The 24959-nt window shown below is 48.1% G+C and overlaps 3 protein-coding genes across 16 annotated transcripts; 1 reads left to right on the top strand and 2 right to left on the bottom strand.

Moving 5' to 3' along the window:
* Window positions 1-212: 212 nt before the first annotated feature.
* Window positions 213-10165, bottom strand: LOC311443902 (cx9C motif-containing protein 4-like). 13 transcript variants are annotated; one of them, XM_084534541.1, is made up of 7 exons: window positions 10101-10165; window positions 6295-7270; window positions 6023-6193; window positions 5818-5869; window positions 5555-5736; window positions 4487-4554; window positions 213-1696 (listed from the first exon to the last, which is right to left on the bottom strand). In XM_084534541.1, the coding sequence occupies exons 2-4, from the start codon at window positions 6400-6402 to the stop codon at window positions 5822-5824; spliced, it is 327 nt and encodes a 108-aa protein (XP_084390667.1). In that variant the 5' UTR covers window positions 6403-7270; window positions 10101-10165; the 3' UTR covers window positions 213-1696; window positions 4487-4554; window positions 5555-5736; window positions 5818-5821. The 13 variants fall into 13 exon arrangements, with proteins under 13 accessions (XP_084390667.1, XP_084390666.1, XP_084390661.1 ...); XM_084534540.1 differs by having other exon boundaries at window positions 6295-7420; window positions 10101-10153; XM_084534535.1 differs by lacking the exon at window positions 10101-10165 and having other exon boundaries at window positions 6295-8694.
* Window positions 10166-10346: 181 nt separating this feature from the next.
* Window positions 10347-15206, top strand: BRCC3 (BRCA1/BRCA2-containing complex subunit 3). Its single transcript, XM_084534532.1, has 8 exons — window positions 10347-10504; window positions 10619-10739; window positions 11037-11123; window positions 11741-11829; window positions 12434-12489; window positions 13066-13197; window positions 13756-13799; window positions 14470-15206. The coding sequence occupies exons 1-8, from the start codon at window positions 10400-10402 to the stop codon at window positions 14619-14621; spliced, it is 786 nt and encodes a 261-aa protein (XP_084390658.1). The 5' UTR covers window positions 10347-10399; the 3' UTR covers window positions 14622-15206.
* Window positions 15207-15481: 275 nt separating this feature from the next.
* GCNA (germ cell nuclear acidic peptidase) lies at window positions 15482-24957 on the bottom strand. 2 transcript variants are annotated; one of them, XM_084534525.1, is made up of 10 exons: window positions 24824-24957; window positions 23642-23688; window positions 22854-22905; window positions 22394-22467; window positions 21350-21790; window positions 20846-21017; window positions 20291-20435; window positions 18069-18207; window positions 17336-17540; window positions 15482-16632 (listed from the first exon to the last, which is right to left on the bottom strand). In XM_084534525.1, the coding sequence occupies exons 2-10, from the start codon at window positions 23643-23645 to the stop codon at window positions 16380-16382; spliced, it is 1485 nt and encodes a 494-aa protein (XP_084390651.1). In that variant the 5' UTR covers window positions 23646-23688; window positions 24824-24957; the 3' UTR covers window positions 15482-16379. The 2 variants fall into 2 exon arrangements, with proteins under 2 accessions (XP_084390651.1, XP_084390650.1); XM_084534524.1 differs by lacking the exon at window positions 24824-24957 and adding an exon at window positions 24482-24610.
* Between the last annotated feature and the right edge of the window lie 2 nt (window positions 24958-24959).

Genomic DNA, 24959 nt, shown 5'->3' with positions numbered 1-24959 from the left:
TTTTCAAGAGAATTGGCCACCCTGCCACCCCTCTGCTTTGTTGTCCAGTAAGGCCAGCTCTGAAATATTCTGAGCCCAGGCTGTGAAAATACCAAGCAGCTTCTATTTAAACATGATAATGTCACATGGAGCTCTGGATAGCGAACAGCAGCCAAGCTGCCCAGCTTACAGCTATGCTGGGTTCTCAATAAACAACCACACTGAGACTGCAATTTGTTCCAGTCATTTATTTTGTATTATGGTATTTCAGAGCAGTGAATACAGATGGTTTGCTCTTCTAGGCTTCAATACACTCAGCTATTGTGCCTAGACTACAGTGGTATTTTTATAGAAGCTGTATTTCGTAATTAATTGTACTTGATCACAGCACAAAAGTCCTTACGGCTAGATCTAATGACAGAGTTAGTGGCCTAGTGGGTTCAAAGACTGGTATGTGGGTGCCCTGGCTTGGCACCCACTGAGGTGCCTGGACTCCTGCTACAGTGGACGGAGAGACGTGGGCAGCTCTAAAGGGTGATGCAGGAACCTGTCTACCAAGCTCTTCTACAGGTCACAGGAAATTCTGCTGCACAGGTGAGAGCTTCTGAAAAGCCATCTCTCCCTGGGGTCCAGACACAGACGGTTTGTGTGTGAGTCTGAAGTGCTGTACCAAAAGTGGGTGCCTACAACTGCTTGCTCAGTAAGTGGCACCTAAGTCGGTTCTTGGATCTAGCCCAGGGCTTTGTGATAGGCCCCTGGGTACCAGCGCGCTGAATTACGCTGGGTTTATAACATATTGCTTAAAGGTCTTCAATTATACAGAAATTTATAAATTTTATATCAACAGTCAGATTTTTCCAAATGAATATTGCTTTTTTTAAAAAAATCCTATTCCTGTAGCAATCCCTGAAATAATGTTCCTGTAACATCTTTATTGTCATGCAAATAGCAGCGTGTAGGCAATTCAAATATAGTAATCAAAACCCTGTCCAGTGGGAAAGTGAGGCACTTAGGCAAAGTGGCGTGTTGCCACTCATGAGCTATGCAAAACCTAGGAATGAACCCCGGACCTGATTCCCGTTCTTGAGCTTGAACCACTGGACAGGTGAACGTTGTCTGGAACTACTGCGTGATGGCAGCAATACCTCTGCGGTGTCAAGATGGACTTTGTTTTATGTGTCACGCTTAAACTCACTCTGATGAGCACATTTCCTGTACCTCCTGCTCTAGAAGCCAGAGTAACTTGGTTCCAGCCCTCCATTTTGAGAGCGAGGATGGGTTAGAGTAAGGTAAGCATTCTAAAAACATCGAACCGATTTTTCACAGACACAGTTGCAATGCGAAGACAATGTAGATGATGTTTTGGTACAGAAAATGCAGTCTGTTAACCAGGCCATCTCTTGGTACTGTTATACTTTTTGGTGCACGGGATGGTGTGTTCTGGGAGCCTTCTGGCTTTCCTGAAAGTCTAGAGAAGGCTCGAAAAAAACCACACATGGGCTCTGCAGGTGAGTCCGTGCTCTCGCACCTGCCGGAGCTGCAATGTGTTACTGAGGTGGTGGAGGAATTCTGTCTGAAGTAGTCTTAAGCTTTTCTCTCTCTCTTTCTTCTCTCTCAAAACCTGAACAACAGATGGAGCGGCCCTTGGGGTACCGGGCGCAGCATTTCCGCATCTCCTGGAGCACGGCTGCGCACTTAGACTCCACGTAGTTGTTCGCTGGAAAATAGAAAGGAGACACAAAGTCCATACAGGGGAACTGGTGCTGCCCCCGAGGGGCTGTGTGTAGCCTTTGGGTGCTGGGTAGCGTGCTGCTCTGAGGGGCAAGAGCTGCTGACTGGCATTTTGTCACTTTCCTGCTTTACTAAAAAGTCTCTCCTGAGTGTCAGCTGCCTAACAAAATGCTAATCAGCCTTGCTGGTCTGGACAGAGCACCTTCTGCCCCCCAGGTTTGTGGCTACCTCACCACTCCAGTAGGAATGAGGCTTCCCTAATGACTGCCCTCTGCTCCCTACTTCCCTTAGCCTGTGTGCTTCCAAGCTGGATCAGGTGATCCCTGTTCTTCCACTCTGCTGCCTCGTCACGACCAACTTTACAACATCTGAGGGCACCCCAAGAGGAGCTGGTATAAATGGGGATGAGTGGGCCCGTCATCCCCGTAGGGCTGGCAAAAGGAAGGGGTGCGGTGTGTGGCTGCAGCCCTCCTCCCGCGGCCTGCCAGGGGCAGCATGCGGGGCGACATGGCCCCCTTCTACACAAGGGTCCCCCTCCAGCTCGGGCAGCCCCTCAGCCACGTCGCTTGTAATACAAGCACTGAGGTAACCCCTGAGGAAAAGGCTAGGGTGATGTTACTGCTTTGTACGACAAAAGGCTTGAGCCTGCCCAGGCTCCCAAAGGCGAGCCCTTTGCAGGCCTGGCCGGCCACTGTCACCTCCAGGTTGCCCTGAACTTACAGCAGAGGTGCTTTGGTCTCAGTGCCCAGCAGGGTTCTGCCAGGCCCTAGGAAACCAAGACTGATGGATCCAGGTGGCTTGGGAAGGACACCTGCAGCCCCATCCACCTGCTCAAAGCCCCTGCTGCTCTCCCTTGGGTTTGAGAGGAAGAAGCTGGCAACCTAAACAGTGTGGGAGGTCTGGAAAAGGAAAGCTAAGCTCTGTGCCATAACGTTCCTACGATGGGTGCTCCAGGGGCTCTCCTAATCGTTCCTGTGCAGGTTTGTTTCTAGCACTACGTGCAGGCACACCCTGCTATCCGTCAGGGATGCATTCCTGTAAAGCACAAGGGTTAGTTATACAGTGGACAGCAAAACACACACACACACAAAAAAAAAAACATTTACAGAGGGCATTCAGTCTCACAGAGGAAGCAGGCAAGATCTTTTGAAACAATGACCCGCTGCAAACCAGCAGGCTCGGAAAAGCCAGCAGCTCCCAGTGCTCCTGCTCCTGCCCTCATCCTCCGCACGGCACACACTGTGGGTATTAGTCAGCTAATGTTCTGTGTACATCCTCTATTAAATTAATTCTTGCAGGAAAAATTGCTTCGCTGTCTGTCAGCTCAGCTGCTTCATCTGTGCAGCTCAGACAATATCCCAGCAGGGCAACGCACGCACAACAACAGCGCTCCAGAACGTTAGCTGAAGAAGTGGAGGATGGGGGCGTGCGTGTAGCAGCCTCTAGAAGCTTCTCTGCTAACACTTAACCGGTCAGATCAAATCCGTACACAAACCTACGCAGGTAAAACGCTTGGAGTAACCTCCACGAGTGTTATGAAAATAACATTGTCATAGCTGGGCCCACAACACTGTTCAACATCAGCTTTTAAGTGCAGTTACTATGGGGAGAGAAGGCTGCTCTTCCCACAAGAACACTTCAAACTATCAGGACAGTAAGAGCAAATCAGGCAATCTATTCACAAGGGGAGAGGATTATTTGAGCCCTTGCTTTGAGCTGAACACAGCTTCCCAAAAACAATCCTGGGAAAAACAGATATCTACCTGGCTGACTGCTGCCTTCCCCGTGCCATTCCCCCAGGCAGCAGGGGCTGTTGTGGCACCTGCACTGGTTGCGATCTCCGTGTCTGCAGCAGGCCGCAAGGCCATCCCTCTGCTTCCCCACAGGTCTCCTACCCAACTCTCTGCATTTCAGCTAACCTGCCTGCGGTCTTCACACAAATTAAAGGCAGAAATGAGTTGTGGAACTGCCTTGGCTGCCCTGGGCTACTGCAGTGAGTTCCTGAGAGGCTCAGCACACAGTAAGGGCTCTGCCAGGTGAGTTAGGAAGAACTCTTTCCCACATGGTGGAGCTGCCTGGGCACATGGGAATGTTTTCTCCTATTTGCTCTATGGGGCAAGTTGTTTTCCAAGAAGCAACTAAATTTTTTAAGAAATATTTTTCTCTGCAAGTAACAAAGCTGCTCTCCCCAACTCGGGCTCCCGAAGCACATTATCAGGTAATCTCCCCCTTCGCTACAAATATTTGGCTAAGCTATTACAAAACAGCTGTGAAAGGTCTCCAGAGGACACCAGCCCATCTCCTACCTTGAGGCCAGATCACATATACCACATCTCTTCCTGCCAGACATCTGTCTGACCTGCTCTTAAGATACGCCTCGAGCTAAACACTCCGCAGTCTTCTGCAATCCGCCCACAGCCTCGCTACCCACTCTGCAAGGGAGCTTATTATAATGTCTAGCTCTCCCCGCCTACAGCTCGGTCCCAAGTCTACACACAGGCTCTCACTACCGGCAAGGCGAACGCTCCGTCAGAAATAAACACTTTGCTGTTACAAGCGCTCCGTTTTGTACTAATGGTGTCTCGTTACTTACAACCAAGCACAAAGGAACTCTCTTAAAACCAGACTTCTTTATAATTTGTTTCACTTTGCAATCAGGTCACACTAAAGTGCTTGCTTGCTTCCTCCTCAAGGTGAAGGGAGAGCTGGGTTAGGTTAAAAGAATCAAGTTCCACCAAAACTCAAGACACCAAAAAGACAAAATGACATTTGGTACCTTGCAAGCATTTCTGTATTTCACAGGCTTGTTTCTGGCAGGGATCCTTCTGGGACATGTTCAGAGAACTAAAATGATAGGAAAACGTTACTGTAGAAATAATGTTTGGGGGTGGGAGGGAAAGACACTGTCTTAGAGCCAGGACTTTAAAGAGTTCCCGATTTCCCTCTCTACCACAGACAGTTCAGCAAGTGCCTACTGCTGCCTGCAGGTGCCTGCCGACACGGACAGGGGCTCCCCAGCCTGCCAGTGCACACACAACCTTCACTGCACACCTCTCCCAGGAGCAACTCGTTAGTGGCTTCGTTAATGACAGCTCTGGGTATGGCTAAAGGATGTGGGCAGTGAGTACAGGGAGGTTTTACAGTGCTGTGCGTGGAGGCCTTTTCTCTGGTCAGAATGTGTCCTGCTCCACCTGGAAGCACAAAGACTCCAACCACGACTCCAATGAACTCGCCTGTCTTTTTTTAACAGTTCTGTGCCCCTAAACCTTATGCTGAAACATGTGTTTGTGTAAAAGCCCTCTCTGTGAGTTCTACACATCCAGGAGTTTGGTTACTCATGTAACTGCATCTGGAGGAGGAGCTTAGGGAAGGAAAAAAAAAAAAAAAAAAAAAGAACAAAACAACATAATTACGTGTGTACAGTAAAAACAACAACAATGAAGGGGCTTTTTTGTTGCAGGAGAAATCCTCTCAGAATTCCCCCCAAAAGAAACCACAATCAACCACGATGACATCCCCGAAAAGCAGGATTTCAGACAATCAATGTGACTTTCTGCAGCTGTGACACCTGTAAGCGTGATCTCAAATCAAAAGAGAAGCAGAAGCTGGTGGAGCAGCAGTTGGATGAGAGACCTCTAAGGGAAAGCATGGCTGTGGCTGAAAGCGGTGGTGGGACTCGCGCTCCCTCAGGGCCACAGTTCAGCTCTTGCCCCTGCCCAGAGCTAGGGAGGTGCTGCCTTCAAACCTCAGCTCATTCAGCACCCGCAGCACTTGGCAGTACCGCGAGGACATTACTTCCAGCATCCTGGCCAAACTCCACTTAGGGCAATTCCATTCTGCCTACCTAGAAGTCCCCCTGATGTTTCAATGGGACACGATACTCCTCTTCACTGCCTGTCCTAACTCTTGTGTGATGTTGCTGTGTGTTGTTTAAGTGCCTCCACCCCAGGGGTGGCTGCATTTCAGTGGAGAGAGAATCATTTATTGGACAAAACATACAAGGACATCTTCCTAGAGCGACTGCTCCTGAAAGACAAAAATTGGCATTAAAGGATGACCGGGAATAAACAGAGCACAGCACAAAGCAGGGGTAATGTCTCCACGTACCAGATTAATCACCAGGCACGAGTTTAAGCAGCAGTTCTTCAACACCACCGAGCTGTAAGCGACAAGGAAAAGTTCAATACGTCTACAGTTACCGGGGCTGAGCTAACGGACGTCAATAAAACAACAGTCCTTTGCCGTCCCTCAAGGATCTCAAATGACTTCACAAACAGGAATGACTATGGTCTAGTGTCGCCACCATCCTTACCATGAGATGGTGCTCTATCTCCCAAACGCGAGAGTTACTATCCCTGTACTGCTCACCCTGGGACAGCTGCCACATATGAGGCAGCCGGGATGGGGGGAGCTGGCTGGGTCGCAGCGCCTCACCCAGGGGAACCTGAACTCTTTGGATCCGAGCCCTCAGCATACCTTCCTCCTGGGGGAGAGCAACAGAGAGAGGAGGCAGTTACTGGCAGTGCAGCAGAGGCACCCGCGACAGCAAAGCCACGACCACGGCGAAGCCCGAAGCACACTTGCCTCTTCCGCAGCCACGAGCCACGTTTTGCGGTGCTCATCGCAGTAAACCCCCACGCGGCGCACCCAGAGGCGGACGGGAGGAGCCCCCGCGTGCCCTCCTTCTGCCATGCCCTCGCCGCTCCTCGCCGCTCCCTCCTCAGGCACGCGGCATCGGCGGGCGCGCGGGCTCCTGAGCTCCGAGCACGCTGGCGGAGAAAGCTCTCCGAAAGGCACCTCGGGGCGGCGGCTGCCGTGCTGGGAGGGATGCTGTGTGCTGAAGGGTCCCTAGAAGGCAGCCTGGGGGGCTAAGGTGATGGCTGCGGGAGAGGAGGTCGCACGGCGGGTTGGGCGCTGGGACGTGCGCGCTGTGTGGCGTCTGTAAGGCATTCTGGGGCAAAAGGTGCTATAGGTACACGGTTAAACCCTGTGGATATTGGCTTTGCTTATTCCGCTAACAGTCCTAGTAACAGTCTTCGTGTAAAATAGGGAGAAAAAAAAAAAAGGAGAAAAGAAAAAAAAAGTGATTTACGCAGGAGTTCCGTGGCTAATGATGGTCTAAATCCCAAAAACTTGTGACAACGGGTGGAATTAGCTTAACAACAAGGAGGATCACTCTGGAGACAAAGCACGAGACTCCGTACGCTTGACTCTCACATTTGGATCTCGCAGAGCTGTCATTGTGCAGGGGCCTTCGTCTCATCCCTTAAGAGGGTAGCAGCATTGTCCATTCACACACAGGCTTCTCGTGGACAGCTCTTGCAGCTCTGCGTGGTTCAGACTTTGGGTGCTTACTGAGAGCCAGCAATAGCAGCAGGGGCAAAGGAATTTTGGACATGGAGGCGGTTCTTCCTACCAGAACGTTTGCTTAACGGCAAGTTTGTCTGTATGCCAGTTAGAGCAAGCTGAGCCATTAGCAAATGGAGGTCAGGGCAAGTGATTCTCTCTTTGAACCCTAGAAGAGGTAATCAGAACGGTACAGACAGTCTTCATCCTTTATCTAGGTTTAAAGTAGAACAGAATTAGGCTGCGATACATGTAACATCTTCCTGCTATGAAGCAGATGCAATACTCCTATCCCAGTGAAACACAGTGATCTTCCGAAAACTCGCGGAGTTATAAAGCATGTTTCGGACAGAAGCAAGAAAATCTGGGTACAAAATAAAGCAGGGAAGGTCAGGGAGAGAAAAATATCGTTATACATTGGGGTACAAACACAGCAGGACACACACGTCCACGTTGCCTCCACTGTCTTACCCCAGCAGTTCTCTGCCTTTCCCAACCACAGGAGCACCGAGCGTTTTTGAACACAAAACACCAACCACGGGTCAGCCTGAACAGCGCTCTCACAGCGTTGTAATTTACACCAAGGAAAACTTTGATCGTTCTTTTATTATTTCTTTTTCTCCCATTCTGTTTGTTTCCTTGCTTGACGTGTGGCAATGTGTGTGTGTGTTACTGAAAGCTCTGAAGACCATCCCATGGTGTGTTACGGCCCTTCCAGGCACTGAAAGGAACGTGACAGCAGACTGACAAGCCTCACGAGGCCTTCAACAATGAGCTGTGAGGGTTAAAGTGACACCCCTGGAAGTCCTATTCGTTCTGCTTTATGCTAAGTTGCTTTACAAATTTAAGCCCACGTGTGGAAATCACTTTGCCCAACAGTGAAGTGCAGCAATCGCCACTGCTCACTTTCAGTCAGCAGGATGTAATTACCCAGGCTGGAATTTGGCCAGGACACTCTCCTACTCTGTGGTCTGATGCCAAAAGCTCCATCATGTCCAAAAATGCTCACCAACTTGCTTTCGTGCCCCACTCAGAGCTGGAATTTCTACAGCTCATCATCCCCAGGACAAGAAGATGCTGTCAGCTCAATATTGATTCAGGTTTGGAAAAATATCGCTCCGTAAGTGAACACCACTGCTCCTACAGCAAGTAAGCTCTCCCAGAAGGTCTCCTATCCAAATACTAACCTGGTCCAGCCCTGCTGAACTTCAGGCAGGAGGACTAAAGCACCACACGGATCTCTGTGTTTCCTGTGCATGAGCATGGTGGCAATGAGAGGCACAGGGCCGACAGAACAGGGTCTCATGCAGAGGACACCGTGCAGAATGGGCAGCGGTTAACAACATCGCCTTTTCACTCTTTGCCCCAGAAATTTGACCCAAACCTCCTCCAAGCTCCACAGCCCTGAGCTCAGTTGCCAGAGTTCACAGGCTCGCTCTGGCCTCGCTTTTCTCCAGTCTCTAAGACTGCTGCGAGGGTGCCCAGTCAGAGCCACGACTAAAATCTCGAGGTCAGGCAAAACCGTCACTTGGGTGTGAAGCACGGCAGGTCTGTCCTTGGAACTCGGACATCCAAGAGGAACAGCTTTGGAAAAGCATGCGCTTAGACATTTGCACCTAAAACATCAAGACGGGAAAAACTTACACGCTTCCTACTTTTTGCTGATTTTTATCAGAAAGCAATAAAGGAGCCTGAAGGAAGACAGAGTTGAGAGAAGTAAGCTTACTTACATTGAAAGCAAGTTGTAAAAACTGTTCCTTATACTGCTCGACTCGTTATCTACGCCCTGAAAAACCCATCCAACAAAAACCAATCATCTTAAATTTGCAGGATTGCAGTGTCATGCTTTGACGCTGATTTCAGTGTTGCCATCAACATAATTGCATAAGACTGGGCAGACTGAGGTTTGGGGCTGGGGAGATTTAAAGCCCAGCCCCATGGACACCCCCAAGACCTGCAGGTTTTCTGTCCTCCTCGGTATCGGACCTTGAAGTTTGATGCTGTTCTGGGACCTGGGTGGCTTCTGAGCCACACAAAGATGAACAAATGTGAAGATGGCCAGTGGGAGGACCGAACCTTGTGACAAGGTTAATTTATTTGCTTGTAAAGTGGATACGTTAAAATGTTTTACCAAAGCAATGAAAGAAATTGCTCCAGCTGCAGCTCAGGCCATCCCCGGAGCTGGAGCTCAGCGTGCTGGCCAGCCCCCGGTTGTGTTTTAGGAGGGGACGGGGTGGGACTGGTAGAGGAGCTCAGCTGCCATGTGGGCACCGAGGGAAGCAGCGATGCTGGGGCTCAGTGCACGGGGCACAGCTGTGCTGACCACAGCTCCACGGCTCCGCACCAAAGCCGCCCAGTTCGTGCGTGGCTCCTGGGGAGCTAAACAGGAGCCGATCCTCCCCAAAAACCCAGCCTGGGTCGTGCAGTGAGACGGGGATGGGACAAGCGGTGTGCGGGGCTGAGGGCGCACTGACTCGCGCTGGAGCTTCTTCGTGGGGTTTGGACACTTTGGGGGGTTGGACTCGTGGGGTCTGGACATTTTGGGGCTTGGGCTTTTGGAGTTTGGGCTTTTGGGGGTTTGGATGCTTTGGGGCTTGGACTTTTGGGGTATGGATTTGCAGGGTTTGGACTATTGGGGTATTGACTTTTGGGGCTTGGACTCCTGGGGGTTTGGACCTGTGGGACTTGGACTTTGGGGGCTTGGGCTTTTGGGGTTTGGACTTTTGGGGTTTGGACTCTTTGGGGGTTTGGACTTTTGGGGCTCGGACGCTTTGGGCTTTGGGTTCTTGGGCTTTGCGCTCCCTGAGGCTCGGCCCCTGCCCTGCCCTGCCCGTGGCGCTGTCCCCCCCCCGCTCCTTCAGCAGCCGGCTCCGGGCCCTCCGGCGGGGCAGTGGCGGCTCGGAGGGGCCCGGCCATGGCTGGGGGGGGGGGGGGGGGAGCAGGGCGGGGTCCCGGTGCCGGTCCCGGTCCCGGTGCCGTTCCCGGCCGGGGGTATTTTGGGTGCGCGCAGCCCGCCCCGCGCCGCCCGCCCGCCCGTGACCTACCTGCAGCCCGAGCCGCTGCCAGCCCCGCGCCGTGAGCGCCTCCGCCAGGACGGCCCCGCCCCCCCCGCCCCCCCCCCGCCTCCCACCGGCCCCGCCCCGCCCCGCCCCGGCCCCGGTACGGGATGGCGGCGGCGGCAAGAGCCCGGAACCCCGGAGCCGCACCCGCGGGGGCGACACGGAACCTCCGCGGCGGGCGCACCGCCTCGCGCTGATTGGTCGGCGGAGCCGGCGAGGAGCGCGGCGATTGGCTCCTCCTGAGGGGAAGGGGCTACTTCCGGTGTGGGCGGTGAGGAGGCAAGATGGCGGTGCAGGCGGTGCACCTGGAGGCCGACGCGTTCCTCGTGTGCCTGAACCACGCGCTCAGCACCGAGAAGGAGGAGGTGATGGGGCTCTGCATCGGGCAGGTACCGCGGGGGGCGCCTGGGGGGCGGCGGGGGCGTTGTGGGGGTTGTGGGGGGCGGGTATCACAGCGCCCTGCCCCTCCCCCCCCTCCCCTCCCCTCCTCTCTCTCCCCTCAGGTGGACGCGGGCCGCGTGGTGCACGTGCAGTCCGTCATCATCCTGCGGCGCTCCGACAAGAGGAAGGACCGCGTCGAGATCTCGCCCGAGCAGCTCTCGGCGGCCTCCACCGAGGCGGAGATATCCTTGGGTGCTGCCCCCACCCCCTCTCACCAAGGGCTGGGCTGAGCCGCGGGGCGCTGTGCCTGGGTGCCCCCCTGCAGAGCTGCCCCCCTGCATCGTCCTCGGCAGCCTCCCCACCTGCCCCTCACCGCCACCTACAAACCAAATACACCCCCTGCTAGTCCTGGGGGAGAGGATTCCATCGGTTCCTTGTCCCCTCTGCAGGGATGGTTTAAGCTCTGCCCTGCTCGTGCAAAGTTTTTTTTTTTCTCCCCCTCGCTCTGTTGCTTCCAAAAAGCACCTTGACGCACACACAGGTTGGCTGAGATGACGGGGCGCCCCATGAGGGTGGTGGGCTGGTACCACTCCCACCCCCACATCACCGTCTGGCCGTCACATGTTGGTAAGAGCAGGCTCGGTCTCGGTTCTGTGTGAAAGCTCCCAGCTGGCTAATTATCTTAATTAATAGCGGGCTTTGAGAGCTGCATGTCCCAGCTGTCAATGTTTGGTTTCCCAAATACCCAGAGCACGGGGGTTGTGCTCTGGTGCTCGAGCTGCCCAAGCCCCAGCAGCCCCAGAGAAGCTGGTGCTGGTGCTGCTGCTCTTCCAGACAGCAGAGCTAGAGCTGGGGCTGGGTAATAGCAAAAAGCTGTGGGAATCCTAGTCCTGCTGTAATGCTTTTTGACATCTCCAAGTGTTACTGCAAAAACTAACGCTTTTTTTTAAAGAAAGATGTATCTTACACCTGCTGGACGCTGGGGTTATATGGCTGATCTGCAGCACCAGGCTTATGTTATGATCCTTTCTTGTCTCATTAACTCATCTTGTGTTTTTAAGACTTACATTTAATTATATTTTAAATGAGATCAACATTTTTACTTAATATCCTGGAGTAAATGCTTTTAGATAAAGCACAGGACTGTTATCAAACTCCAGGGTCACCCTTAGGAACCTGGAAAACCTTTTGCAGCCCTTCAGGTGACCAGTGCAATTCTCCTTCTCTCATTTCTTTGTCTGTAGACGTCCGCACACAAGCCATGTATCAGATGATGGACCAGGGCTTTGTAGGGCTCATCTTCTCCTGCTTCATTGAAGACAAAAACACAAAGGTAGGCAACCTAAGAACGGTGATTAAACCCTCCAGGTGCTCAGGAGAAACGTGGACCTCAGGGCAAAGCTGAAATCCTGCGCTTGGCCTTGGGTGCAGCCTGCAGCAAGGGCCGAGCTCTGCTTGGAGCAGAGTCAAAGCAGGGCTGAGCGGTGGCGTTTGGATCTTACTCCTGTTAGCAAATGAAGGTGCTGTTAATTACTGTGTGCTGAGCAGGGGCAGCTCTCTAGCCTGCAGTTATGCTGGTGTCAGGGCTCTGGGACCGCATCAGCTGGCCGCAGTGTGGGCACTGAGAGGTTTCAGTGCCCTTCAGGCCAGCAGGCGCAGCCTAGTGCAGCCTCCCAAGATGCTGTTGCAGCACAGGGTGAGCTGACAGCCGTGTCTTGGCCAGGCTTTCCGAGCAGCTCTGGTCTAAGATTATTTTTTTTCATACTTAGTGGGTCTATCAGTGTTTGCAAACAGTTCCAGCAGACCAATCCAAGTGTATAGTATATACTTCTGTGAACTGTTAAACGATATTTGAAAATACTCTGCTCCCTGAAGGATTCGGGAGTTCTAGGTGATGTTTTGGTACTTGACATGTAACTTCCTGCTGCCTCTCTTAGACAGGCAGGATTCTCTACACCTGTTTCCAGTCCATTCAGGCCCAGAAGAGCTCAGAGTGAGTACAACAGGAATATTATGTTTAGTTTAGATTTTATTTCATTTCTTCTTTCTGGATTGTCTCAAATAAGTGGTTTCTGGGTTCACGGTGAGAAACAAATAGGTACAGAGATGCCTGAACAAGGTCTCCTTATCCCTGCTAATGCAGGCTGCTCAAAGAGAATCTGAATTTGACTGATTTAGGCGAGATAATTAATAAATTTAACTTAAAACATGATGTAGAACACTGTAGTTTGCATATGAATTTGTGCTGTACTTTGTCATGTGAAGGCCCAGCTCCAGAATTCAAAGCTCCAAGGGGTCAGGCCCTGCCAGCTGTACGCGTGCTGTGCATCGTGTTGTCAGTGCTGGCCCTCCAGCTGCTTCAGTATTTTTATCAGTAGAATTTGAAGTAAGAGTGTGGCTGTACAGGCTTCCATTTGCCTGTCAGTTGTGGCACATGTTCTCAGAAGTAAACCTGCAGTGAGCCCATGAGCCAGACAGCCCACTGTAGGTTTGTAAAGGTGTTTTTTTTTTTATTATTATTATTCCTTCTCTGCTGCTTTGCAGTTAATTGTGTCTGATACCCTTGTAGGTACGAAAGGATTGAAATTCCCATTCACGTTGTCCCGCATGAGACCATCGGGAAGGTGTGTCTGGAGTCAGCTGTCGAGCTGCCCAAGATCCTGTGCCAAGAGGAGCAGGATGCCTACAGGAGGATTCACAGGTAACGACCGAGGGCTGCAGCCCTCTGCAGGGCTCTTCACTGAGACGTTCTGCTACTGCTGTACCTCAAGTGCCTCAGCAGGGATATAGAAGTGAGAAGGATCAGCACCTGGTGTGCCTTTGTAGGAGTGCTGAGGGAGCACTCTCATGTTACAGTGTTGACCTTGTACTCCTGCGTGTGACTTGCATGTGAGCTAAGGGAACGGCTCCTCCGATGCAGTGACTGCTAACGCACGTGTGGGCGAGTGGTGGTGCTTTGCTGATGTGTCTGTGTGTGAATAACCAGTGTATAACCAGGGTAAGAGTGCTGAGAGGTCAGAAATTAGATTAAATAAGGTTGTTTTTTTTTTTCGTTCTCCTGCCTCTGGTGCTCCCCACAGAGTGCCATTTCTGTGCAGGAAGGTCTGTCATCCTTGTGAACATACGGGGCTTCTACCAAACGATGAGGTTTAGGTGTACCTGCACTGCCAGCTGTAGGTAGCAAGTTCTAGAGCCTGGACCTGCCTGATAAGCACTTCGCTGCTGTTGTCACTCATTTGCTTGCTGTTTCTTCTTTCAGCCTCACCCACCTAGACTCCGTGACCAAGATTCACAATGGCTCAGGTAAGGATTCCTCCTGTCTGTGTGAGCACCAGGTGCTGTTCTGGGAGCTGGGACGCTGGAGCCTTGAGCAGTGGCTGGATGGTGCTGCTTTCAGGGGACAGAGCACAGTTGTGTAACAGCCCCTGTGAGCCCCAGCGCTGCCTTTGCTATGAAGAGCAGTTGGAAATAACTGTGAAAGCACCAACTTCTTGGTTTTTTATTTGTTGGGCAGTTCAGTTTCATTCACAGATGCCGTGTAACCAAAAGGCTTCCCTGTTGCATTGCTTTTCCTCTGCTAGACTTTGTTATTTTCATTTGAAGTATTACAAGGCTTGTAAAATAACTTAATCCTGGGCTTTATAAATGCCGTTCTATCCTTGTGGATTCCTGAAGGACCCTCGATCAGTCAGCTAAAATCACAATAAACTTTGTTTTGTGTTTTTTTTTTTCCTGTTTGAACAGCAAGGGCTATGTGTATGTTGTTGTGGTGAGTCTTCAAGTAGTGTGTGTGTCTGATCCATGCGTGCTCCTATCTCCTGCATGTGATGTACAGGAAGCATACGGCATCTCAGCTCTTGCCAGGGAGCTTGGGTGAATCCTGATCCCCTTTCTCTGCCCTAGAACATACCCCATTGTGTTGCGTGTAGTGCGCAGTCCTGTGTTTGCACTGACATGTTCTTGTTCTTTGCAGTGTTCACAAAGAACCTCTGCAGCCAGATGTCTGCCATCAGCGGGCCCCTCCTGCAGTGGCTGGAGGACAGGCTGGAGCAGAACAAGCAGCGGGTACAGGAGCTGCAGCAGGAGAAGGAGCGGCTCCTGGAGGAACTCGCTGCTTTAGAGTGAAGGGGGAAAGGCAGACCCTTCAGAAAAGACTTTGAAAAACTCTGCAGGACCTACCTGTGGCTGAAGGGTGGCCCTGCATTGCCTTCCCATGAAGATATTAGGCTGTGCCTCGTCTGGCCCCATGCAGCAGAGCACTGCTGTGGGATAAAGGCTCCCATCAGCCCCAGCTTAATGGGAAGCAGGGATTTTTAAGTGCTGCATGATGCAGTGTAATTCTAGCTCAGCGTTGGGGTTAGGCAGCATCTCTTGGTAGAAGAGACTTCAGTTGTGGAGGGTGTACACCTAGGGAAGGTGTTGTCTCCCCCCTCCCCTATATTGTGACAGAAGGCCTTTTGCTTTACTTGTATTCCAGGAGCCTAGAACAGGAGGATTAGGGGGGAAGGAGTTAGTGTCCCCACAGTCGTATCTGATGCTGCCAACTTCTGCCTTTTAGTAGCTTCAGTTGACCATGATCTTGTATCTAATCATGTTCTGGATTACCCACCCAGGCAGGTAAGCAGTGGGAGGGAGACCTGGAAGAGCTCTGACACAGGGCCTGTGCTCAGTGTACTTCAAACCAAATAAAAAATTCCAAAGTAAGAACTACTTGGAGTAGAACTGAAATGGATGCTATACTAAATTAAATATCAGTCAGTACCTGCACTTTTTAGACACTTCTGTCCTATTTCATGTGGTGGTGTTGCATATTCAGCATTGAGATTCCTTACAAAATGGACTCTGCAGCTCTCCTGGCAGCCAGGATTGGACCTCACAAGAAGGAGGCAGACCAGCATAGGTGACCCACTGACAAAAAGAAGAAAGCAGAAGCCTTCACAAACCAAAGGTACACAGCCATGATTAAATTGCAACACAATAGCCTGTTTTGTTATGACAAATGGTATAAAAATTTATTGATCATTCAAAACTTAATAACCACCTGAGCAAAGTTGTTCACAGCAGGCAAACATGCATTGAATCATGTTCTACATGAAAAAATACATTAGATACATCTTGTCACTCTATGGTCAAAAAAAGCATTTGAAGTTGTTTTTTTTCTACCTTTCCTTTTGCATCTATTGTAGCTTCAACAAAGTCTCAGTGACAGAGGCACAACTGCAGTCAAAAATTAATCGGAACCAGAGAGCTTTGCAAAAATTCACATTTACTATAACAAAGTTGAGGCACTGTTTAGCTACTGCTTTTAAGAAAAACAGCCAAGGCTTACTTAAACATTGAGAGAATGCCTGAATTCATACCAAGGTCTTCCTGGATCACTTGAAAGTGATCCAGACAGAATCAGAGGACTTTGCTCACGTGCCTGGATTTTTCTCACAGCTGGCAGTCCCAGTCAGACGTACACATAGCACACACAGGAATGTACTGAGCAGATCAGCTCCTCAGAAGGAACAGTAAATTAATAGCTCACTGGAGTCACTGAACACATGCTCCAAAGCACTTTGTGTAAATGCAGATCAGACAATTCCAGACAAACACACCAAGCCTAGCCCAGGAAGGGTCCAGAACTGCATCTTCTAAGAGGAATAGCCTGGCTGATTGATTTGCTACAGACGTTCTATCATCATCATTACTTTTGCTTACTTAGGCCTTATGGTCTTCTTTAATTAAAGTACTTCAAAACTAAAGTTTAAAAAAAAACTATTGAAGTATTAAAATTGTCTGGAATCCTCCAAAACACCTCACAGGTTCCATGATAGCCCATCTACCTTACCGCTCCGTACAAACATTGAAAGGCATCAAGAAATTAAGTGCATCTAGCTATTAGAAGAAATCTTCAAGCCGAGTTTTTAAGGCAAAATCAGCACTGAGTTTCCTCATAACTTCTGCATGGCTCAACCCCTGCTGCTCTTTTCTAGTAAGTCCGTAATTCTCTTTCACATACTTTGCAAAGGGTGTGAGCTGTGTCCTAGCAGGAGTGCCATCCTTCTGAGTGGGCTGACTCAGGACCAGCCGCCCCCCACAGAACGCACACACGAAGCGCTCCGTGTCCAGAGACTTGGAATGACGTCCAATCCTGAAAGGGAGAAGTAATTACTTTAATTTCACACTTGTGGTGGTCAGGACTTTTGGGAAAGGGCTCCCTTGGTCAGATGTTTAAGCTAGCATTATAGAACAGGAAACAGACTACAGCCTTCACAGTGACATGATCAAATCTGTATCATTTCTCTACCCTAGAACTTTCTCCGCTTTTTAGCTTAGCTCCTTCCTCTGTCTCTTACTTTCAGCCTGGTAGTATGAAGTGGTACACCATTTAGAAGCACCTCCACAGCCCTTCAGAGTTTCCGCTCAAAGGCACTGTATTTTCAGTGCTTTGTTGCATCTAAGCAATTAATGCATTACATAGTTAAAGTAAATACTTCAGGAAGATTGTCATGATATGTGAGTTTTTTTAAAATAGATCAGCACAGATGATTGTGAGAAAAAATTCCATTCATGCTTTCAGAGCATGCATTTACCCCCTTATTATAAAGGGGAAAAACTGCTACTACTAATATAAATAAATTTATAAATAACAACAAATGTAACTGGTAAATACCGTCCTCTACCACAAGGCTTGTAATAGGATCAGTGTCGATTATGAGATAGGGATAACAGGAAAAAAAATCCCAAGTTCACTCGATACTAGCACAGCTTAAGAGACTCCTAAGTTATAGGGGCAGGAAACTGACAAATTAGAGACAATACATAATCATATACAAGATAAAAACATTACTCACGTGGTTTTGCACAGCACACACTCATAGATGAATTTGTATTTAATCTCATAGTTGTGGCATCGTGTTACCATTGGCAGTTCTGGGTGAATCATAGCTGATTTCCTGGCGTAGAATCTCCAGAATCGGCCGTGCCCATCGCGAACACCGTTGATCAGCCAGGTGGCTGCATGGCAAACCTCGTGGATTAGCGTGTCTCGAAGGCGATCTGCAGGCAAAACAAACCAAAGACATTAAGATCAAACACAGGGGGAAGCACGAACCCCCATCCTTAGCTCACTACTTGACACCTCTGATGCTGCCTTTCTTATCTACCCCCAACCCCCCCCAACAAAAACACAATTCAGTACAGGAAAACTGCAAGCACATCAGGGCCCTACACAGCAGCTTTTTGATGTTTAATTTGCAGACAGATGTCATCTGGTAGCTGCCAGGAGTAGTTAACAAGAATAAACCCAGAATAAACTCTCTGTGAAATATGTCTTCAAATCAGTAATGCAAACAAAATAACAAGGTTGACATGAATAGACCTTTGTTCTCACGTCTTGTAAATTTGCCCAGCCTCTTAGAAGGGTTGTGAGGACAGGTGCTATAATCAACGGATTTATTTGTTTAAGGTAATACAAAGTTTCAGAGCAGGACCCAGCTCCAAATCTCTTACTCCTCCTGTCCATGTTTTTAACCTCTGGAACATGCTTTCTCACAGAAGAATCAACACAGATTTTCTTGTACCAACCTGCAGAATCACAGACTTTCTCAGAAAGCTCTATGCGAGCGTAACGCTGTGCTTCAGGACCTTTTGTTTGCCCCGTTACACAATATCCTGCTGTTTTTCTCATTTTCTTGTTCCAGATTATTACCATATTCTCTGGTAACTGAAAAACAAAACAGTACACGTCATCTACCCTCTCCTGTCCCTCCCTTATGTTCCTCAGGCCTTCTGGCTTCCCCGCTACATACTGCAGTCAGTACTGTACATCTCTATTTGTGCCTTTAACATCGCCATCACCAGCAAACCCTCTCCAGGGCTTCTTACTCCCACCCTCTGTATTTCTATAACCAACTGTGGAGTTTCACAATGCAGGATGAGACAGAGTCCCTTAGGTCCTCTGTTCGGCCTCCAACAGTAGGTAACAGCGCTGCTTAAGAGGAAATACAAGGACAGGTGAGGAACACAACAGATCTGCCTCTTCAAAATACTCTTCCCAACTGCTAGCCATTTGCAAGACAATGCCTCGCTGAGACAGAGATGACTTCTTTGCAAGAAATAGCTTCCCATTTTTTATCGCCTTTTAAAATGCATATGAATTTCTAGCATCCACAGTAGTCTCTGATCAGAAGTTCTACAGCTTAATCATTTACATGTCAAGTACCATCTGCTTCTGATTGTTCTGAACTTGCAATTTGCCATTTTTGCTTCATGTACGTTCGCATTGTGAGAGGATGAATAATCACCTTCTGCTTATTCTCTGTGCTGCTCCTGATTTTATAAGCCTTCATCACATCTCAGTTACCTTTTGTTCTTCTGCCAGTTTTATCTCATTTGAATTAATTGAACGAGTTTAAGTAATTGTTCCAACAGTGTTAAGTGCCAGCACATGTACAGGGCTGAAGTACCGGATTGCATGATCTTTCAGCCCGTTCAGTTCAGTTTTATATGAAATCATGACCTTAGCCTGTGCTTGGTTAGCTCAACAACATTTTTCTCAGATACAGACACTTTCCTTCCTGAAGGAAGTTCTGTTGGAATTACTGAGGGCAGCACCCTTCCTTTCATGGACTTTTCCCCCAAGAGGAGGGTTTCCAGCATCCCAGAAGATGCAAAGATCAGGACAGTGGTTCTCTGAAGTTGAACTTTCCATTTGAAACACAATATAAAGCTAAAATTCATCCCAAACTGTTATTAAAAGAATAAGCAGCTTCTTAATCTGTTTAGCAATGGCAGACAGGAACATGCAGTAGGAAAGCATGAAGACTGCACGTAGCATGACTAGGCATGAGGCTGTAGCTCCTGACACCAAAGGGAAGTGCTTTTATCCTTCAGCTCCCTGATCTCCATGTTCATTCACCACCACTTGCCTTTTGCAGCTGCAAACAGGAAAACAGCATTACCGCCCTTTGGTGGCTGTGAACTGTCAGAACAAGGTTACACAAGAATTAAAAAAAAAAAAAAAAAAAAAAAAAAAGCCACAGTTCTAAAGCAGTCTGAGCTGAGTGAAGCGTTGTCTGCTGTGGATGCGTCTCCCAGTTTCCAACTCATTAATTTTATGAGCAGATTGCAGCAACTCAGCTCAGCTCCTGAACTACTTGCAAGTATGTGGCAAGAAGCTGGGAACACAACAACCAAACCAGATACGACAGCCAGCAGATCCGCTTGTGCTACCACGAGCAGCTTGTGGCAATGCTGCAGTCTGCTAGCACATGCTGCTTCCGTAAGGCTGGCTGAGCAGTGATGGTAAACAGCCTCAAGCTTCTTTCAGCAGCAGAAAACCGTAGCTGCCTTCACTGAGGCCTGCCACTGCACAGGCAGCTACAGAAACACTCGCGGCTTGCTGAGCTCACGACCATGCAGGTGCTAGAAAATACACAAAGATAAACATCAGTCACCTCTTCAAAGATGAAACTGATCCAAGGCAACCTCATGTAGCAGTTTAATCTCATCAAGGACTCTGCTGGACACCATCCAAACTGCTCACTTAAGGATGGTACAGCATTACAGCTGGGAAAGCAAGCCAAGCTGAAAACTGCTGCATCACAGTGGTGAAAAATCCCTTTCAAAGAAATTGCTTGAGCTAACAGAAACAGAAACCATTATTATAACAGGTAACTTCTACTAACTGAAGAAAATAAAGGAGGCAAAAACATCAAAAAAGTGAGGAGCAACGTATTAACTAGGTTTTTATAACTGTAAAAATGTAAGTTGCTTTGTGTTTGAGTTCTTTTGTTTGTAAAGCCTACCTTCTGCTCAAAGATGGTGCTGTTATAGAGAGCGTAGAGCTTCTGTGTCAGCTCCTCTTTACTTTTCTTGAAATACTTCACATACTTGGAAGCTGGATTTGAGAGATCTTGCAAGAAACAGCCAGGCACTGAGCACACGTTAAGCCTACAAGGAAAGACATAAAGCAGTTTACTGAAGTTCAGATAACTCATTGAACAATAACGGTCACTTCATAGCCAATAAAGATCCCTGGGATGCTGCCATTGGCATAAACCCCTCCTGACTATTTTCACTGCCCTGGCCTCATGAGGCCAGTGAGGTCCCCATGCTTATACTGTCTCCTTGCCTCGTCAGGGGTGTGAATGGCAGAACCTGAGAACTGTGTGAAGGGCAGAACCTGTCATACCTGAGACTAAAAGCCCAGACTTCCAGCTACTTAACCATTAACAACTATTGAACTGGTAGCAGACCTTTCCAAGTAGTAAAAAAAAAAATCAGAACCTGACCCTAGGCAAAACACTTAGCATCTCTTCATCTACCTGTGATGGTCCTAGTAAAGATGGAGGAATACTTACTTTTTCTCTGTCTGTGCCGAGCCTGAGCAACTGACTGACTCACTCCCAGGAATTCTCACAGAAGCTGTTATCCTGGAAGGTGTTTCTTGAAGTGAAATGGAGTTTGATTTTGGTGTCTTGATTCTGTTCCCTTCTGAGGACTGGGCACCTTCACAGGGTGGCTTGATGTTTTCTAGTTCAACAGAAAAAGTCACAAGATTACATGCTGTGAAAGAGTCAGGACCATAGACATAAACAATCAGGTAACAGATGATGAAAAAAGCCTTATGTTCCACTTCAGCACACTTTTTCTGTACATACAAAGGCCTTTACAACTGAGAGATAATTTGCTGTTGCTATACTATAGAAATCACCACTCTGCTGATGGAGCAGCAGAGTCCAAAATTGCAAAATGCTGGGTGGCACTTGCAAAGCTTGTACCATGCACATGAACAGAATTAGGTAATTAGCACTACCATTGCTTCTAAAATTTAATTTGCAAGTTAGCTAAGAACTATTTCTTACCTGTTGTGCTTGGGTGGTAGACAGTTTTACTTGTGCTTAGGAGCGGTTTTCGGGGTACACTTCGTTTCCTTACCCGTTCTATCAATGATTCAAATTCACTGTCTGAGCTGTTTGATTCTAACCCTGCACTCGGTCGTAGCGGAACGGTTGGCGTTTTCTTTTCTGTACTCTTTTCACAACTTCTTTCTTTCCTTCCAACGAGGAAGTCTGGACTACCTGTGGCAACTGACTCTTTCCGATTTTGTGGGGGTGGGAGTTTCATGCACCTCTGACTCTCTTCCGAGCCTTTCACTCCCCCATTTCGGTAGTCTTGCCATGAACTTTCCACAAAGACACAATCTTCGCTGTCACTTAAAACCTCTGAATACTTCAATTTTTGGGAGCAAGCGTTTTCCTTTCCAGGAGTCGTCAACTTCTTTGGGGTCTGAAGATCCTTAGGTACTGTAATTCAAAGGAAACAGCTTAAAGTTTTGGTAATTTCACTTAGGAGATTCAAATTCGTCTTAACACAAAACGATTCCTTGAAACAGGATGGGGAAACACGAAAGATAGAAAGGCATCTTTGCACTTTCTGTGTTACACACTGCCCATTGACTGTCATACTGAATGGACAGTCACTGAAAGATGTACTATCATAAGCTTTATTCCTGGTAAGAAAAGCTACACACATGTGGGAATATAGCTGAACATTTAATATTAAAGTCTTACGAAATTAACAAGTGAAAGATAATTGAAAAAACACTCAGCCTTAGCTGATTAGAACATAGCCTACAGCATAAAGCACACACTTGCCAACAAGGCTTCTGACATCTGACATGTGATCTGTCACGATCAACAGGTCACGTCAGATCTTACAGTGATGACTGTTCACTTTTCTGGTCCATGTCGCTTCCCCCTGCCTTCTCCCCCACCCCGATAATTCCTCCAGAAATAATTAATTAGCTTTTTGCAGTCTGCAGACGGTATTCATGAGGTCAGCAACGAAGGTTAGCTTTTGACCCAAGAGAATTTCTGCTTTATATTTGCTGTTGGATGATTACTTGCCCTTCTTTGTTGTGCTCCTTCTCACTTCACGGTCCAAGAAGAAATCATCCGAGTCATCGATGAAGTCCTTTAAACTGCAAAACAAGCAGTAAAACAAAGGCAATAAACAGGAAAATTAAGGAGTAAGATTGCCATATTAAAAAAAAATAACCTCCAAAATAAACCATCTACCGTAACATGTAGCAGTTGCTCACAAGTGTTACTAACAGAAATGACAATACAATACGTACGCCTCTAAACGTTGCATTTCACGTGACCTGAACGTACACAGACCAAACACATACCAGTTCCTCTGTTCACACTCACTTCCATACACTATCAGCGTACGAATCACTAAAACTTCTGATCATTTTTCAGTATTCAGAACAGTAGATACGATACTAATTGAAGCTAACACATAAATTACTAGTTTGAAGGCTAATACATAAAGACTAGAGAAGTCATTAATTACAGCACCCACCTTGCATGCTCCTTTCTGGAGACTGGTTTGGGAGTTTTCATTCTAGATAAAACTGAATCAAAAAGAAGATTAAGAACAAAGTTCTAATGATCATTTTATTACATGTTTTTTTGAGGAAAAACTTGCGACCAATAAAAATTTAACCTAGACTTTAAAAAAAAAACAACAACACAAGTATCTTTTAAAAGTAGCTCCAAGTCTTGAATCCTCAAAGTTCACAATAGCATTTCCTTCACTCTTCAGTCCTCACCCGTATCAGAAATGGGAAAGAAGTACTACTGTTTTGAACCTTGCAGAATCCAATATATGTCAAAACACATCTCTAGCCAAAAACGTCCCTCCAACTGGTTAACAGTAACAGAAGTTATGAGACATGAGGGAATTCTGACCAGTTTAGATGTGTTTGGAACAGATAACGTTTAGAGAAAATGCTGACTGAAAGATACACGGTAGGCTGAGAAGGTAGCAGGGACCAGACAGAATTGCAGCAACAAGAAACTCTTTGTCATGTCTGGAAGCATTAATAGCAAACATAATTGAGAAGAACAGAGAGAGCCTCATATACAATGCAAGGCAAAAGGCACATCCAAGACTGAGACACAAACTTCAAGAGCTCTCACTCTTGGCACGTAGCTACCAACAGTGCACTGTACAGGAGCAATGAAGCAGAAACAATTTAAGACTAACACCATGGAAGAAAATCATGCTGAAAAACTATTTCATTATATGCAGATAAAAATATGACCTTTTCACATTCATTTAGAATACGAATGTGTGCTATTACTTACACATTTCAAATTCATCATCACTGCTTGATGAAAAGTACAGGGCAAGGCTGAAAAAAAAAAGTGGAATATCATTAAGAACATCAGGTCACCAGCAAGCAGACCTGCATCGCTAGGGCCCTGAAATACCGGATGTATACTGAACACATACCAAATCTATACTGGAAAAAAAGCACAGTGAACATCTAAATCAAGCTGCAAAGTTTTAAGTTGTTTAAAACAAACATTAGAATTCGTATATTTAAGTTTGTATTAATATGTTTGATATTCAAATAATGATCAATTGCTGTCAAAATCTGAGGCTGAACCATTTGGTGACACAAGCTTAGAACGTTATTCTGGTTTAAGCTCAGGTTGGGTAACGGACCTCTAAAAGGACAAAAGGTTGTTTCTTGTCTTATACATGGTATGTAATTAGGCAGAAAACACCGAACAGAACTAGGTGTGAAACCTCTGAACACACAATGAGAAACGTTAATTTTGTATGAAGTGCACTTTAATGTGGTTGCTATGAATATTTAGTAGCAGTAGTTTTTAGTAAAGATATTTTAAAACTGGACTGCAATTGCCACGCAAACGTAGGCGCAAGCTGCAATGCTCCGCCTTACCAAATGCCTTAACTCATTTGGGGACAAAAAGCAAAAACCAAGAACCTGAAAACACACAACGTGGCTACTTAAAAGACTGCCTAAAAACATTCAGATGGCTTCTTTTAATTACATTAAAGTTACTCACCCCTTACAAACTCCATGCAACGCGTTTAGGACCCCCTCCCCCCCCCAAACCAGCGCACGCCGTGCTCGGGCCGGGCCCGCTTTCCCCCACCCCCCGGTCCCCCCTCACCTGCCGCCGGGGGAGCGGCGGCCCCGGGCCGGCCCCAGCGGGGTGGCGACGGACACGGAGGGCCCGGCCCGGCCCCCCCGGCCCCTGGGCTCCGCCATGGCGCCCGGCCCGGCCCCGCGGCCCCCGCTTCCCTTCCGGGGCACGGCCCCGGCCGCATGCGCGCCGCCAGCGCCAGCCCCGAGCCGGGCTCCCCCTCCCGGCCCCGGCCGCTGCTGCACTTGGGGCTGCGGCCCCCGGGGTGGAGGCACCATGAGAGAGAAGAGCAGGGGGCCGGAACGCTTCGTGGATGTGTACACAGCCCTTCAGAGCTTCCTCACTGCCGACAGCGCTATCTATACTTACCTGCAATTATTTCTGCTGAAATCAACAGCATTCTTTACAACAAAGCTGCAGGAATGCACGTAAAAGGCCAGAAATCCAGGATACTTTCCTGACAGCGGCACAGGAAGGGTAGCAGAGAATGCCAAACGCTGGTCAA

The sequence above is a fragment of the Aythya ferina genome, assembly GCF_964211825.1.
Source record: "Aythya ferina genome assembly, chromosome: 13".
Taxonomy (NCBI): Eukaryota; Metazoa; Chordata; class Aves; order Anseriformes; family Anatidae; genus Aythya; species Aythya ferina.
This window is presented reverse-complemented; position numbering and strand designations above follow the sequence as displayed.